The sequence below is a fragment of the Periplaneta americana genome, chromosome 10 (genome assembly GCF_040183065.1).
Source record: "Periplaneta americana isolate PAMFEO1 chromosome 10, P.americana_PAMFEO1_priV1, whole genome shotgun sequence".
Classification (NCBI taxonomy): domain Eukaryota; kingdom Metazoa; phylum Arthropoda; class Insecta; order Blattodea; family Blattidae; genus Periplaneta; species Periplaneta americana.
This window is the reverse complement of record NC_091126.1, coordinates 95313212-95332317: the sequence shown is the minus strand read 5'-3', so window position 1 is coordinate 95332317 and position 19106 is coordinate 95313212. Positions and strand designations below refer to the sequence as shown.

Genomic DNA, 19106 nt, shown 5'->3' with positions numbered 1-19106 from the left:
CGATATGTGTCAGAGGAAGAACAATTTGTTTGTATATATCTGAAGTCTGAATAGTGTAATATGTAGCTAGTCAGCTATGTATGCAACGAAGGTGGAAAGGAACTGCAAAAACAACTTATTTGTTAATAATTATGCTAAAATGTACATTTTGGTGAAAATGTCGAATTTGATTTTTAGCACATACTCACTAACCACATATTTCTGATTGTTGATTTATCTTGTATAGCATTTGTCCCCTTTCCTTGTGTGGAAAGGAAAGGAGGGTTATATTATTTCCATGTAGACCTTCATTTGACTATTGTGGTGTTCTGTTATGCTTTAATGGGTAACAGTTGAATTAGATCCACCCCCACTCAGGACCAGCATAATTTACACTAGGCCTACATATTGCTTGGATTTCTATCGAAAAATATCAAGTTTCTTAAGTTTTCGAGTATTTATTATGAGATTTTTATCATATTTACCATTAAAATGAGCCAGTTTTTGGCAGAATTAAAATTCATACCTGTTGCCCAGTGTCAACAGAACATACTTCATGACAACATTTCTGATCAAGTGATTGGTATTTATACCCCTACCCCATTATCTCCTGGCCTAGTTGCCTCATGAATGATGCCTTATTGGTGTCACTTGAGGTTCAAATCTGTCTTTGGACAGTTGACTAAACAACAACAATCATTTTAATATCTTCCATAGAACTTCTTATTATTTAATTTATCAATTCATTTGTTTTGTAATATGTAATATGCAGAGCGTTCAAGCCAAGATGTCCACCACTACCAGTGGCAGTGCGTCCTCTGCATGCTATATGGGTCGCCCGTTTTCCGCCAAACTGTGACAGTAATTTGCAGCAAAGTAAAATTCATTATACTGAAATAAAAGGCTTATCTTACTGTAGTAATTGCTGGAAATGGTGACCTTTGGCATTCAGGCATGCTTGACATAGCTTCAGCACATTTCCAGACAATTTCTGTAGTTCATTTTCACTTATGTGATGCACTACACGGGTTTTGTACACTTTTAACTTCAACAATTTAGTGCCATGTTGAATTGAGGTTTTCTACCCCCCTACTTCCTGGGCTAATCTGCAAAAAAATTTCTAAGGATTTCGTTCTAATTGAAAACCTATTTCATATAATGTTTCCTCAGTTAAGAACCGTTTATTCACTTGACACTTCTTATTTTGAACCGAGCCTGTCTCATCAAATTTCTTTACAAATCTGTATATTGTTTTCTTATTTGGCACCGGACCATCAGGAAAAGTCTGAATTTATGGCAATACGTATATTTTACGAAAGTCTTGCATATAAAAATGCGTTGTTCTATACTGTACATCACAACACAAATGCGCACAACAGAGATGTCTTGAATATTGACTTGAGAGCCATGGAAATTTGCCATAACTAGCAAGAGGCATAATGATGGGACTCGCATCATTCCTGTCTGCCAACCAGTTTTCATGGTAGTGGGGGACATCTTGGTTTTAACGCTCTGTAGAATAGGCCTAGATTAATTCACCCAGACATCTCGTGTTTATTTTAATTTCATCATTTAAGTTATTGCTTATGTAATTTATATGAATTAGGCCACCGGCGTAGCTTAGGAGGTATCACGTTTATCTGCTGATCTACAGTTGCACTCGGGCATGTGTTCGATTTTCACTAGGGCTAATTATCTGGTTGAGTTTTTCAGAGATTTTTCCCAACTGTAAGGGGAATGTCAGGTAATCTATGGCGAATCCTCGGCCTCCTCTCGCCAAATACCATCTCACTATCACCAATTCCATTAACTTTCTTAATTACTATTCACACTAACTAACCCAGTAGTTGATACAGCGTCGTTAAATAACGAAGAAAAAGTAGTATGTGAATCACTTTTTGCAACAAAGTTATTCTAAAATCTCACATAATCTGTATATCTATGATACTTATTTGTTAATAAAGACGTTTTCACCAGAAAAGCCATATACATGAATGTGTGATTTGCGTTTTTATTGAAACAAAGTCTTATCATAAATGAAAAGAAACAAACGTGTATGTTTATTCAGCATTGTCCTTATCATATTAGACTGATGTAGGGTGAAGAATTATTGTCCGATTGTGAAAGAAAGAAAGAGAGATATGATGTAAGAGAAAGATATAATGAAGATTTTCCCAGAATCAGAATTGAACTAAGATTTATTAAAGTAAAGTAAAAATATTACACTTTTTATTAGACTTATTTCTTAGTTGGTTATTTAATGACACTATATCAACTGTGTAGTTATCAATGTTGCTGGAATTGGTGATAACGAGATAAGTGCGAGGATTTTATTATAGAATTATATGACATTTGCTTTGTAGTTGGGAAAATCTTGGAAAAAATCTAACCAAGAAATCAGCCCAAATGGTATTCGAACCCATGCCTGAGCACAAGTCCTACTTGTTAGTCCTAAAGCTACCATGTCACTGGCCCAGATATTTTTACATACTTTGATGAATTACTTTGTAACTTCAGGTATCTGGTGAATATGCAATGTTGTATCATGCTGCTAAAGCGGGTGCTATTGATTTGCGGAGTGTTTTGGAAGAAGTCTTGCTCTCAATGAGAAGAGCTGGTAAGTTTGTTAGCATTAAATACATACCCTTCTATTGCTGAATATTTAAAATGAAAATCATTTATTACTATAATATTTGCTAAGTATTTCTTTTAAGAAACTAAAGTATATAAAAAAGAATTTTGTGTGTGTGTGTATGTGTATGTGTATGTTTGTATGTTTGTGTGTGTGCGTACGTGCGTGCGCGAGCATGTGTGCGTGTGCGCGCATAAGCGTACAAATTTTACTGGAATTTGTGGTGTACAAAAACAGTTTTGCAGCAGGTTTCCCCAAAGTAAGAGTATTTGACTTTCTTGTGTCATCATTCTACCATTTCTTCATTAACCTTCATCCTGAGCACAATGTAGATACAGGTCCAACAGATGCACAGAGTTTTTGAGACAGCAAAGTTATGTACAACTTGAGTCAGTGGGAATATCTGCTACTGCGGAAAGAATGAAGAGAAAATATATTTTTACAATGATCATATCATATATTATAAAATTCAATAAAAGAAAAGGCAGCTTAGACTTTTCCACTGTTGGTAAAATATACAAGAACGACATTTCGAAGATTGGATCTATCTTCCTTGCAACAGAAGAGTGAGAAGAGTATCATAATTATTGAGGGTCCATCCATGTGAATTTCTGACTCGGATAACCAACTGACTGACTAATGGAGATGGAATATTATAAGTTCAGTGCAAGACAAACCTGCGGGACTGGCATTGCACTCTTGCAAGCAAATTGCCAGCTTTTGTGGTTAACACTATTGCCTTTTCACGGCACTACAGGTTGGTAAGTGATCCTTCGCCTGACTAGTGATTTATTTATTTAGGGAAATGGAGATAATGTTATCTGAATTTCAAAGCAGTTACTCAAAATATCCTTCATTACATTCTATACACGTGGTGCAGTGATGTACGAAGTTCTGAGACACTAGCTGGAGAATCCATAGTATGTGGGATATTTTCGTACACTTTTTGTTTGAGGGTACCCCATAGATAAAACTAAATAGAATAGAAAGCACTATAGAACTGAGACTGAGAAGAGAACAAGCAGGCTTCAGAAAGAACCGCAGTTGTATCGACCAAATTCACACACTTCGACTGATAATAGAACAGAGTGCAGAATGGAATGCAACCCTGTATGCAACTTTTATTGATTTTCAACAGGCTTTCGATTCCCTCAATCATCAGAAAATCTGGAATGTAATGAAGAAATATGGATTGCCAGAGAAAATAATCAAAATTATTCAAAATATGTATGATGGATATGGGTGCCAAGTTCTACATAATGGTCAACTCTCACAATCTTTTCCAGTTACGAATGGCGTTCGACAAGGGTGTATTTTATCTCCAGTGATATTTATAATGGTACTGATATAATGAGGGCAACAACGAAGGATATAGCACTAGGTGTCAGGTGGAATCTGATGGAAAGACTGAAAGATCTGGACTATGCAGATGACATCTGCCTCCTATCCTAGTGTTTTATAGATATGCAGAATAAAATACATGATTTAGGGAAGCTAAACCTGCAGGGTTAACAGTAAATATAAAGCAAACTAAAAAATTACGCATAAATTCTAAAAACACTGAGACCTCTGATGATGAAAAATCAAATTATAGAACAAGTTTAAACATATAACTATCTGGGAAGTATAGTCTCCACAACTGGAGGGGCCATTGACGATATCAGATCCAGGATTAAGAAAGCAAATTCGATATTCACTCAATTGTATCCGGTTTGGAGAAATAAAAACATTTCTAACCACACAAAATTGAAAATATTCAGGAGTAATGTTAAAGCTGTCCTGTTATATGGATCTGAAACCTGGCTATCAAACAATACAATTATAATAAAGTTGCAATCCTTTATGAACAGGTGTACTGGCCAATCATAATAAGTAACGAAAATTTATGGAGACTAACAGAAGAACTAATAGAGATTCAAATTAAAAGAGGGAAATGGAGGTGGATAGGACATACTCTGAGAAAACCTAATGAGGCTATAGAAAGACAAGCATTGGAATGGAATCCCCAAGGAGCTAGGAAGGTGGGGCGACCAAGAGGGACATGGATAAGAACGGTTAATGAAGAGGTGGGAAAGTGTGGGAAAGTCTGGAGAGAAGTGAAGGGTACGGCAGCAAATCGTGTCCGTTGGAAGGTTCTCACCGATGCCCTATGCTCCACATAAGGAGTGAAAGGACACACACACATACAGAGACAGAGACAGACAGACAGACAGACAGCAGAACATAGTCCACAAATTATTACTCTGTCATAAAAAATTTCACATAAGGCGTTCCATTGAATGCACCGACGTGTGTGCTCAATAAAATTCAGACAGCTGGCTGAGGTTGACAATATGAACTGTCCGCAGAATTGTGACACCAGTACAGTACAATACCTGATAAGTAAAACCCACACATTACGTCCTGGGCCGATTTAAAGCAAACCTAGTTACCAGCATTCTTACTGACCTGCGAGATTGCTGTGGCAAGTAGTGCATTGCATTTTCCTGAACTTATGTATAGAAAGTAATAGAGGATATTTTGAGCAACTGCTGTGAAATCCAGGTAAGATTCTCTCTATTTCCTTAAAAATAGTTGACCAGTTAAGCGAAAGATCACTTCTCAGACAAGAACATTATTCACAAGAGCTGGAGACTGCAGACTGCTTGTCAGACTGCAGTGCTGAGAGATGGCATGAGTTCCAGTCCCTTACGTTTGACTCACTTTGTGTAAAAGAGAACAGGAGTTCCAAGAAATGAAAAACGAAAGGGGACAAAGGTGTAATAAATCAGGAAAGATGCGTCAAATGGGATTAATGAATGTAGTGGAAGTCAAATGGATGTATGTAAACAGTGGAAGTGAATAGAATTAAAAATAGATCAAAAATGTTTTAAAGAACATTTACTGTGCTATCATTTGGCAGTTGAAGAAATTAACTAACAGAAGATGGTAGTATTGAATTTTAGGAATTACTCTAAATTAATCAACTTCGCATTTGACAATGTTGTGAGATATGTATTCTTCATCAGCAATGAAAATGAAAATGAATGGATTTCCTCTTTTGATTTGAATATTGTTAGAACATGAAAGAACCTAACACACTGCTGAAGATTATTATTATTACTGCTACTGCTGCTGCTGCTGCTGCTGCTGCTCCTGCTGCTGCTGCTGCTACTGCTACTAAATTATAATATTACTGTTATAATTATTATTATTGTGCATCAAATGATCAAACATTGTCCTTGTTTAGCACAAATTCCACTGTAATTCTGCACTTTTTAACCATTCTTATAATAATTTATGTTACAACTTCTTAAAACATCGTCAATTCGTCATTAAGGTTTCATAGGTCCATTCCATATTGGGGTAGGCATTTACAGAGTACTCGTAACTAGGTATCGTTAAAGTTTGACCAACAAGAGTAGAATCCTGAAGGAAGTGCTACTGTTTATTGTTTCCATATCTTGCAGAAAGAGCATGAAATGACCTGTTTGTAGAAGTAGAGCTTAGAAGTAGATTTTGAAGTATTTCACCATGACTATGCTGGAACTTAACAACTAACATTTCCAAATTACATACAGGTTCTATCAGGACAAAATGGTATGACATAAAAGGTAATCTACTCTGCCCATTCTGCCTGGCTACTCCAACAACTGAAAAGTGATCTCTATGTACTGACTCCTCATATAGTTTCAGCTAACAATTACTGGAGTCAAATGAAGCACTTAAAAGAACATGAAAATATATTACAATATATAGGCCTAGGCATGTAGAAAAGAATGTATATAATTTGAGATAAATAAGACTAAGTAATATTTATTAGCAAAGAGAATAAAAATTCTTTAAGTCTTAGAAATAGTAGCTAGTACCCATGATGCAATCAGTGCTCGAAACCACAGCAAGATCAATGTGATGAATACTACAAGATAGTAGTTGTACTAATGGTGAATGAAGAGAATCTATATTAATGAAGTTCTGTTAAACAACCCCTGCGGTGGCTGAGTGGTCAGACCTCCAGCCTGTCACGCAGGCAGCCCAGATTCGAGTCCCAGTCAGGTCTAGGATTTTTCATTGAAAAATCCATGGTGACACTTGTGGTGGACAAGGTCGCAGTTGGGGTTTTTCTCGGGGTTCTCCTATTTCCCTATATTAGGCATCTGCATCATTCCGTCACCATTTCTCCATTTCGTCATCATTCCATAGCATTTCCCAAATGCCGGCTGGTGCTGGCCTAGGGACAAGGGGGGTTGCCTGCTCGAAACCTGGATATGCAGTGAACCTCAGTGTAGTCAGCTGATGTGGGTTTCAGAATGTGCCTAACTTGAGGATTAGCGCAATAGATTGTAACAGGTCGCAGTGCTGGACCATAGTGCACCCTCCTGTAAATTCCATTCCAATTCCATACTCTTAAACAATATGCATTTTGAATAGATGAAATATGATATGACATGATACGATATATGATATGATAATATATTTGATATGATATTTATTGATCCATCATATTTCTCTAACACAGACCTGTTAAAATTTTATATTAACCCAGGTCTGCCTTACTTTACAATTTTATTCACCTGTACCAAGTCTTACATTAGTCTAAAAACTAATCCAATATACTTTTTTTTTCAAAACAACAAATTCAATTAACCTCTATCTAAACACAACCCCTCTCCTAAGACATACCTACATACCATACCCCCTATTCTCTAAACAGAAAAAAACCACATACACACGCACGCGCACACGAGATCAATTTCATACACCATTAGTTTTACCTTTCTCTTCCCATTTCAACTACACTATCATTAAAAATTTGCTTAATTTTTTTAACTCGCTTATATTAGTTGTACTACATATTTTCTTATAGGCCACATATCCATTAATACTGAAAAATGTTTTCTCTGACTACTTTTTCCTTGTATTGTCTGTTTCTTGACATTCAAATATTATATGGAATGCATTTTCTCTCATGCCACAAAAGGAGGAAGATATTCTTTTTTACAGTATCCCTCTTGTTTTTCAGTTTCCATATTCCTAATCTCCACCCAGTTAAGCCCATCCTCACTTCCCTATTACTTATTCTTACATATTCTTCTTGTTTCCATGTCGTTTTTATGTCCTTAAAATTACTTATTGTTCAATTTTGATAAAACTCTTGTCTCGTAATTTCCTTAAACCTTTCTTTTACGATTTTACAAATTGTATTTAAATTCATTTCCCCAATTTCATCTCATAACCATTTTAAACCTAATCTACTCATCTTGTTCTTTAAATCTTCTAACCGATTGGATTTCAAATTCGTATCCAGAAGAAAATGTATTTTCAATGGTACTATCCTTTTTCTGCATAATATGGCCTAAGAATTTTATTTTCCTTAATAATATCTGCCCATGATACTATCTACTCTCATTTCGAATCTAGCAGCTAGGTTAGAAGCATTCTCGGAATTCCTAGAAATTTCTTATAAAATTTAAATCTAATTCTATCAATACTAATTAATAGGGCAAGGCATTTAATGACCTATAAATTGGTAAAAAATGCAAAATAAAAAATGCATTTATGACCTAAAAAATACAAAAAATGACCTAAAAAAACAAAAACATGACCAATAAAAAGTAAAGCATTGCCAATGAAAATACTTTTAATTACGTTAAGTACTCACTTGATTACTGAACTACATAAAATTTTAAAAAAATACATGTTACAGTACCTTGTATTGCAGAAAATTCATTTCAAGTGCACTTTTACAATTTTGAATTGCAGTTAACAATCAAAACTTGGCGGAGATTTTCAAACAAAAATGTTTGTCTATTGTCTGCTAGTACCGACTTTTAAATGGGAAAGCTTCTCTCTACTTCAACGGAAACAATTGGAGCAAACTGAAAGCAAGCAATATCTCCTGGATTTAACTCACAGTCAGGAAGAGAAAAATTTTCACCAGACGAAGCTCTGCCAATTGAACACAATGTTGTGTACCCCCTGTTCTTGCTTAGACAGTTTTTCATTTTCATTGACACTGCATCACCCAATTTACCACATGCACAGCTCAAATCATTCACCATTTTATCCACTATTTGTAGCTGTTCCACTGATGTCACTTGGGATTTTTCCAGTGCAGTTATGACATCAGGAAGGAATCCAAAATTAGTATTTATGTAAGAAAGTTTACCAGCAATTTCTTTATCAGCTAACAGTTCTTGCGCCTTTTTTATTGACACTGACTCACCATTATCAAAAGAATCAACCACTTTCTTCACAACATCGAAATTCTTGCAATAATAACTGCAAGCTTGGAGCCATGTTCCCCATCTAGTCAAAACAGGTGAAAATGGCAATTGGATTTCTGGAGCTTCTGTTTTGAATGCTGAAATTCGAGAGGGGGCTTTCAAGAATACTTTCTTCACGTATCCAATTAATTTATCCACTTCAGGAAAATTTGCAAGTACTTCTTCCACGACCCAGTGTAATGCATGCTCTAAACACGTCACATGTACAATTTTTGGGTACAGTGCACTTAAAGAAGCAGCTGCTTTCATCATGTAGGGTGCTGCATCTGTTATAAAAAGCAATACATTGGAATTTCGAATCCCATCAGGCCAAAGTATTCTCAATGCATGGTCAAATACTAAGCTGATCGTTGAGTAGTTGACTTTGTCCAGCTGCTCACAATGTAGTAGAAATTGTTCTCCAGGGCTGTGTGCTTCTAAAACTCCAACATTAACATTAGCTACATAACGGCCCATAGAGTCTGTTGTCTCGTCAATGGATACGAATACATTTCTTTCTCCAATCATTTCTCTTATTTTTTTCAAAGTTTTGTCATAGCATCAAGCTATGTTGTTCTTCTCAATGTTCTGGGATCTGGAATTAATTTTCCGGTCTCCTCTTCTAAGAAAGTTCGCAGCTTAGGATGATTCAGTTTGTGAAGTGAAATATCAGCCAATAGAAAAGCTTCACATAGTTTCTCACAAAATGGCGAAAACGTTGAACACGTATCCCCCAGAAGCATTTGCTGTAAGTTTACACTGGATTTATTTTCAAGTCTCTGCAGGCCACGTTTATGTTTCTCCTGTGACATGTGTTGTTCTATCATAAACTTTTTTTCAGCAGCCACTCTCACATCGCAGACCTTGCAGAATAAAATACGACCGTCCGTTGAAAAAATATTTTCTCCATATTTTGAAACAAATGCCTTTAATTTAACACTAGCACTTTCCTTTACTTTAGGCATTTTGCTCTTGACTTGTTCACACAGACGACTAGAAACAACTGACCACCTCAATTAACAGCATAACAATGCCAGTTTACCTGGAGAAAGGAATCTCTGTGGGAGTATGGGTAAATTCCTAGAAGTGGGCAAGTTCATTATGCCTTGAAAAATAGGGGTACAAGCTAGCATACACTCTAAGAATTTGAATAAAATTCCTAGAAGTGGGCAAGTTTATTATGCATATACCTTGAAAAATAGGGGTAGAAGCTAGCAAACATCTACTTAATTCCAAGAAATTGTATTGACAAGGAAAATACTGAATTATAATAAAAATCTCAAATCAAATACAAATAATGTCACAGCTTTCCTGAAAAGTGTAAAAAATGCTCAAAATGACTTTAAAATTGCTAAAAAATGACATATCCGTAAAAAAGTTAAGAAAATGCAAAAAAATGCCCTAACGAATTGCTTTTATTTAACCCCGTTTTTAATGGCATACATTTCCATATATGCTAGCAATGTTTAAACCTTCATAAGAAAAAGATGCAAAATCATTAATTGCCTTGCCCTACTAATTAATATTGCTGCGAAGCTAGTTATGTGTCGGTGGAGAGTTAATTTTGAATCTGTGAACACATGTTGCACACCTACGCATTTTAACAGAGTATTGTTGCGTAAAAATAAATCTCATTCTCACAGACGGATATTATTGAGAGCGTAAGTTTTGCCTACCATCTTGCAGAATGGCATTATTGCTGAGGGAACTATATTTTATAAATATGTAGATGTAAATCATTTAAATTACTCTTTCTTTCATTCAGATGGTGCTAGTATACTGATGGCTAATGTGTCTCAGAGTAGTAGAAAGATATTTCAAATGCATTACAACAGTCTGTCTTTGATGATGACAGTACAGTATGTTCCCATTTTTATAATAGTGGTACTAAATTTTTAAAGAAACGAAACATTAATAAATTGTCTTGAATAATACGTAATAAAATGTAGCGATAATTTTAAAATTAAATAAAAAACACAACAATTAACATATCCATCTCTCAGATGAATGTTACTCTTAATGACTATCTTACAGATATTTCCAACTATGGATTAAATCGACTGTGTCCTAATCAATGTATACAACAATGAATATATTTTTACAAATAATATTTGGGAAGATAAGAGCTTCAATATGAGGTATTGTTGAAATTTTAATTTTAAAGAGTTTGGTAGCTAAGGTCGCATGAAGGATGTAATTTTCTTCACATACAGTAAATTGGCGAATTTTAAAGAAAACTATTAGACCTAGGGTTGTCATATTTCGCAAAAACGTCCATCTCTCTATTCTAATTGTACAAAATATATAATAACATTTTAAATTCGTTAGGTATATATTCTTAATTTTCCATCTGATTTCACACAGACTCACCTGTATGCAGTTGGAAATGTTGGAGTTAAGTTCCACCATAAGGTGAAATGCCCCAAAATCTCTCTCTGAATACAATCGCTGTGAAAGTCGAAAAACTCGTATAACATAGTTCGAAAGTTTGTTGCAACAGTAAACAATTTTTGTGTAAATAATATACTTATATGCCAAATATACAAACATAAACATGACTATATTTACAGCAATATTTATAGAAAATACAAACTATTTACAGTACTGCAATAATAACGTACGACATTCTTTACTACTATATTTATTGTTTAATAAAAATTAGTAGGGGGAAAGGAACTGGCCACCCTACCCCAATAATGTCAGATAGGATCGCTAAATGCAAATAAAATCTGGAGCATAGGTTGACTGTTTTACAGGGTTGTTTTCGATCTCTGAATTTGAATGACATCATGTGCGTCAGGAGTCACACAACAGCTGAACTGTGGCGCGAGGTGACAGACCAGCAGTCAGTGATCTCATAGTCAGAGTGCAAGACGATTCACAGCAGAAATTCCCAAGAAATTCGAGCCTTTTTGGGAGGGGTACATAACCCTTTTCGATGCCAAGTACAGTTAAGTGAAAATAAAAGAAGCCTGCAATAAACGAGGTTTCGTTATTTCCAAGAAAGGCTTCTTCTGTGTACTTAATAAAATTGGTAAAGCTCGAATGGAATTAATTTGTATCATCTCATAGGTATGGCGACTTGTGACGGGGTGGATTTGCTTGCTTTTTGCACTCTGGAATTAATCCCATCTGAGCTCTGCCTGTCTTATTAGATGCACACAAGATGCCTTTCTTGGAAATAACGAAACTACGTTTTTTGCAGGCTCCTATGATTTCCATGTAACTGTACTTGGCATCGGAAAGTGTTATGTACCCCTCCCAAAAAGGCTCGATTTTCTTGGGCATTGCTACTATGATACACCGTGCACTCTGATTATGAAATCATTCACTGCTGGTCTGTCACTTCTCGCCGCAATTCAGCTGTCGTTGTGAGTCCTGATGCACATGACATCATTCAAATTCGTTATCAGAGATCGGAAACAATCCTGTATGACCAGCGGATTTTACAGTCATGTGTTCAGAAAACATCAGAAATCAGCTCTGACTTGCCGAATTTTAATCTATTCTACTTTTCACTTCTAAGTTTCCTAAAATTATATTTATATTTGTACAATGTTTATAATGCTACTTTTCATTTCAGGTGCTGATTGCATAATCACATACTTCACTCCTGTTATTTTAGATTGGTTACAATTAAAAAGTAAATATTAGCAAGGTGAATGTAAATAATCTTGATAGCAATGGTTTAGATGTTTATTTCTATTCATTTTATGAAATGTTAATGAAGACCATTTTTTCAAAAGTCGACATATGAAGTTTTAGACGAAAATAAGTTACACATGTTTTCTATACAATTCGACAGCGAGCTATCAGTTTCAAGTGTTGGTTTTATCAATAAACTATAAATTAAATTGTTATTTAACTATACAATTTCGAAGATTTTGCAAAACTGAACATATGCATGCAATTATAGGATTTTGCTAAACCAATGTTGTATTTGGTACATGCCATTATTTAGTTCACAGAATATAATTGGAAGTAAACTTGGTCTCACAACACCGTTTCTTGATACCGATGTATTTAAACATTAACTTAAAATATTCCATTGTTGGGTATACTGACAGAAATTAGACTGAGGCAGAAGAGTGCAAAGTATAAAGTAACTTTCTTTCTGCGAGCAGTTCTGATGCAGGAGTGAAATATGGCAGATGGTAATCCAGATTACACTGATTCTGTTAGCACCATTTCTCGTGGAAGAAAGCACAGGAGAAATGATGATAGTGGTCATAAGAAAAGGAACGGCTACATACCAGTGGATAGTGTTTGGTAGGGTTGAAAAGGTGTTCAGAAAGAAGGAGACTATTCTTTCTCTGGATGAATACTTTACATTCTAAGATCACATGGGACAGTAAAACGACTGGATAAAGAATGGGACATCTACGATTATAAAACTTCTGTGCAGAAATTAATGAAACGTGAACGTCCTTTTAAGATGAGAAAAGCACGAGTTATCCAGTATATTAATAGGCGTTATAATCAGTAGAAAACAATGCTTCCTGAAGTCAAAATAAAAAATGTATATACAGGAAGTTACAGGAGAATGGAGAAAGTTGCAGAACTGCATACATTGTATTCTTCACCTAACATAATTAGGAACATTAAATCCAGACATTTTAGATGGGCAAGGCATGTAGCACATATGAGTGAATAAAAAAATGCATCTAGAGTGTTAGTTGGGAGGCTTGAGGGAAAAAGACCTTTGGGGAGGCCAAGACGTACAGAGAGGTCACAAAGTGGGCATACACCCTATGTATTACGACACTATGATTGGTATGATTGATTGATTTATATGGACTTGTACCTGATAGTTTAACGATTCAAGACATTGGTACCAAGATTCACAAAGTAAATGAAATAAGAATTCATGTGGGGTACGCCCACTTTGTGACCTCACTTTAGATGGGAGAATAATATTAAAATGGATTTGAGGGTGATAGTATATAGGGACTGGATTAATCTTGCTTAGGATAGGGACCGATGGTGGGCTTATGTGAGGGTGATAATGAACCTCCGGGCTCCTTAAAAGTTATTTCTAAGTAAGTAACAGGATATGGCAACAGCAGTAGATGTGTTTAAACCAAAAGAGGAAAAAAATTTCAAAACTATTGCAAAAATTTTCAAAACATACCTACAGGCTAGGAAGAAGGCTAGAAGAAAAAGCAAACGATATAATAATGCTACTTAGGTTTTTCATTGTGCCAGCCTCAGCCAATGATTTTTATGATGACATAAAGCTCTATTTCAATTAGGTTATCATTTCAGATAGAAACACTAATGGAGAGGGTATTGTGATCACTTATGATGATGAAGACATGGTGTAAACTAATTTAACATACCTAAAATTAAGTATTAATTTTCTCATGAAATTTTCGCCAGTGTATGGAACCAGTGCCTACCCAGCTTCATGATGCACTTGGGGAGCTACGATAGGTAGCAAAATCTGGTTACTAAAGCCAGCTATAATGGCTGGGGGGATCATCGTGCTAACCACACGATACCTCCATTCTGGTTGGATGATCGTCCATCTCTGCTTCGGCATGTGGGCCTGAGGCCAGCAAGCTGGCTTGTCAGGTCTGGGCCCTTAAAGGGCTGTAGTACTATGGATTATTACAATTTTTAGAATCAAATATTTGAAGATTTAAAATAAAATACAAACTGGACACAAATCGCCATATCATAATCATAAGCATATAGAAAGAGTTTTGGCATTTAGAACGTTTTTTATTTGAAGTCTTCATTTATAGTAAATGTTATGTAACAAAATATACATGATATCGGGTATAAATGTATTTATATGTACCGGTAACCATTATAATTGAGTCGGAGCTAAAAGGAACGAAGTCACTTTTCACAACTTTTAAGGAGAAGCAAAAAACATTCCACTAATAACACAGATATTATATTTTTATGTTATAGAAGACAAAAGAATATTTAAAAGTCTTAGTTCCTTCTTCCACCGTTTGATACGCATGACATCCATTGTACAAATTGTTGCATAACCCAAAATTGCATATTTTGACTTAGTTCCTTTTAGCTCCGACCGATTCAATTATATGTTTAACTAAATTTCTTCTATCCAATTAAGCATATGTAGAATTTTGTGATACCACTTCTGTAAAACAGGTAGAGTTTTCAAAAAACTCTCATTTTTTAAACAATAAATACTACATATTGGAACTTCATTTTTCCATTGGGGACACTTTTCCCAAGTTTTTTTTCCCTAATGAAATTTTTCCCAAATTTTTTTTCCCAATAAAATTTTTATCAATTTTTTTCCCAATAAAATTTGATTTTCCTACTACAATGAATTCCCAAATCAAATTATTTCAATTTCCATCTTTCAATCCACTTTTCCTAATTTTTTTTCCCAATGCAATTTTTACCCCTACATTCAAATTATTCCAATTTTTATCAATTTTCTCAAAATAATTACTCACATTGTTCTTAATATCACCTAGCAACATTACTTTAAAAATGGCTGAAATAATAAATTCTAGTGGGAGAGGAAAACTATTGCATATTAATGGTTATCTGTACTACAGACATTCAGAGAGAAATGGAAGAACATATTGGAATTGCAAACGCAAATTTGAGTGTTCCACTCATGCAATAACTTCAAGTAGCGAAAACAGCATAGAAATAAAAAAAGGGACCAGATACTTCTGTACATTCACATGCTCCAAATTTAAAAGAGACAGAGGCCCTGAAAGTTAATGCAAATGTGAAAAGATCAGCAGTTGAACATCCTGAAGCATCACCAGCACAAATTTTAAGAAATAAGTTGCAGGAAGTACCATCTGGTACTTTAGCAGAACTCCCTGATTGACAACATTTGAGGAAAGCTATTACTCGAGAACGTCTGAAAGGCATGCCTCCAAACCCTGTGAGTATAGACAAACTGAACGAATTACCTGGAAAATTTAAACAAACAACTAAAAATAACTTTTTACTTTATGATCATTTGAAGATCATGCATATAACCTACATTGTGGAAGAATAATCATCATGGGAACAAGAGAAAATGTGAGAAGGTTTTTTAATAGTCAAATGTGATTTGTTGATGAAACTTTTTCAGTTGCACCCAATATTTTTCTACAGTTATTTACCATACTTGGATCTGTTAAACAGATGCTAAACAGAGGGACAGAGCAAACGATTGCTTTGTCATACGTGTATGCACTCTTAGAATCAAAGCGTGAAGTAGATTATAGGCCTAGTAAAGTACATGAAATTGTGTTTGCAGAGGCCAGGAATTTAGGGATTCCCATTGTTTTGCTACTACTGATTTTGAATCTGGAATCATAAATGTAACAAAGACTAATATTGGAGAATGAGTACATGGATATCTGTTTCATTTATCCCAAAATGTTTTCTGGCGCATCCAGTCTGAAGGTCTTCAACATCAATACAATAATCAAATTGATTGCAGCCTTAAAATTGCAGCACGACAAATGTGTGTATTAGCATTTGTTCCTCGTGATATGGTAGAAGAATATTTAGACACTTTCTGGCAGTATACCTGCAGATTTCATTCCAGTGGCAGAGTACTTTGAAGTTACTTATGTTCGTGGCAGATGGCTAGAGGAAGGAGACTAGCTACTGCTGCACGATTTCCACCAATTCTGTGGAATCAATACATGGAAGTTCTACAAGGTTTGTCTAGGACTAACAATCTGTCAGAAGGATGGCACAATGGGATGCAAGTAGTTATAGGGCATCATCATCCCAGCTTGTATACCTTCCTCACCGAATTGCAGAAGGAGCAATCAGATACAGATAGTGAAAAAACTCCCCGACACCAGTCGACAGAGAGTGGAAGCATGCATTTTTAGTGCAGTATCTGAGTATGTAGAATATGCGCAGAATGACATCCTCACATTCCTCAGAAGTGTTGGATACATTTACAGTTTTGAGTGACTGCTGAAACTATTAGTAACATTTTAGTAATGTTAACAAATGTGAATATGTTCTTCTTGATGATAGATGTAAAAACTACATTATTGGGAAATATATAATTTGGAAAAAATGTTTTGGATATTTATATTGACTTGGAAAAAAATTCTTTGTAACATTTATTACATTATTGGTGAAATAATAAACTGGAAATAATTACTTTTGGGAAAAAATATTTTAGATATTGGTATTGATTGGAAAAAAAGTTCTCGGAACTTTAATTTTTTGGGAAAAGCATATCCTAATCCATTTTTTAACTTTTTACTATGTAATAATATGTCATTTATATGTACCCATAGGACGGCCAACTTTTTAAAAAGGAAAAATATAAAATAGTTCAGTAAAACAGAAAAATATAGTTTCTGAAAATTTATATTTTTGCATTTGTTGAGTTTTGAAGAAAACGGTCTTCATTTTAGTTACAAATTATGGCCCAAAATTAATTTCGTGTGTGTTTGTAGCCTATATAAAATTATATCAGCTAAGCCATTGAAATTCTTACATAGGTAATTAAAATTATAATTTCAAGTTTCCCCCCCCCCCCCCCCCCCAGTTGTGTGTTCATGAAATGTGATACAGTTTAAATGTCTTTTAAATTTCAATAAGATTTTAAATATTAATAATAATGTTTATTGTTAGACCATCTGTTTATATTTCGTTAAGATAAAAATTATGTGTGGTATACAGAAATGAACACGTGCTTTACACTAGAACATCAGATGGGACAAATGTCCCATTTCGAAATTCAACTACATGCAAATGGAACCAATTCATGCCCATCGCATTTTGGCTCTAAGAGTTTTCATCATTTAGAGATATCTTCCACCTACAGTATATAAATTTGAACATCCTACCTTAAGTAATTGGGGCAATAGACCTTCATAATCTAGAAGATGTTCTCAAAGGGTGTGCCGCGAGATTAGCAAGGTGTGCTGCGAAACTTCTGAGACTTTGTGATACTGTTGGTAAAAGTAATTAAAGTAATTTCATTCAACATTTATTTAAAAAACGAGAGAATAATGTTCAAGAACTTCAACTTATTTTACAGGTAATTTATTGGCTTACACCTTACAACAAAAGTAATGAGTTATTAATGAGAAACTTGAGCTTGTTGCTTCTTACACAAAAGTTCAATTCGTGGTGGAATTGAAAACAAACACACATGCATTTCTTGTTCAACTGAGAAGTCTCTTGCGCTTCTTGTTCTTTTATGTTTGTTAGTGTCTTAAGCTCAGCCCATTCTGTTCCAAGATGGATATGGAATTATACACATGTGCTCTGGTTGATGTTGAGGGTAATTCAGTACAGGAAAGGAATTGTTCAATAATCGAATCCACATCAACAAATCTGATATAACTCAGTAATTAACATTTCATACTTATATCAGTTGATTCATCGAGCTGTAGTGAAAATACTCTACCGTTGCTTAGCTTTTCATGTACATTGCACTGGATATCTGAAGACATGTCATCAATCCGGCAGAAAATAGTATCATTTCACAATGGAACCAAAGATATTTCCTTCTCAGCTCTGTCATCTGACATCGATTCCCCTAAGATGTTGATAAAGCGTCGTAAAATAACCAACTAAAAAAAAAAAACATTGATTTCACTATTTCACTATTTTCTTGCAGATAGTAAAATTAGTGTGAGGCTGCATTTTTTCGCTACTCTTTCGGCAAATTTATAACTGCCCATTTGTGCCTTTTCAGAAATAGTTTTTCTCCATTCCACAGTTGTGCCTTTTCAGAAATAGTTTCTCTCTGTTCCACAGCTTTTGCTTGCTTTCCTTCCGATGACAACAATCAGATAAAATAGTTCTTATTTTTCCCAGAACAGATGGGACAAATTTGCCCCATTCTTGCATTTCATTATGAAGTTATTGCATATACGCTGTTTGAGTTTAAATTTTCTTGTGGACTATATATATATGTATATATAGAGACACACACACACACACACACACTATGTCCACACTAAATGTATACAGAAATAACAGCTTATATCGTAACTTGGATAAGGTTTATTAAATAAATTTCTCCTGCATTGTGTAGAGTAACTGAAAAAGTTTTTATTTTCACTAGTACACTTCAACATGAGCACAGCTCGACAGGTACAAAAACGATACTCAACCTCTCGCCAGGTGTTCACCAACATGTCAGGTGTTATAAGCTTAACTGCTTCAATGATACACTGTCCCAAATCAATCAAATTACGAATTTTTCTGCTGTACACACAATTTTTAATAAATCCCCACGCAAAAAAAAATCCAAAGGAGTTAAAGGTTACATCCAA

At 34.9% G+C, this 19106-nt stretch overlaps 1 protein-coding gene across 1 annotated transcript in view; it reads left to right on the top strand.

Annotated features, from left to right (window-relative positions):
* The window catches only part of LOC138707906 (delta-aminolevulinic acid dehydratase-like), an 82393-nt gene extending 67357 nt beyond the window's left edge, over window positions 1-15036 (top strand). The window contains exons 7-8 of the mRNA XM_069837952.1: window positions 2497-2596; window positions 12440-15036. Of these exons, the coding sequence (XP_069694053.1) occupies window positions 2497-2596; window positions 12440-12510 (171 nt within the window). The 3' untranslated portion in view covers window positions 12511-15036. The remainder of the gene's footprint in view (window positions 1-2496; window positions 2597-12439) is intronic.
* The last annotated feature ends 4070 nt before the right edge of the window (window positions 15037-19106 follow it).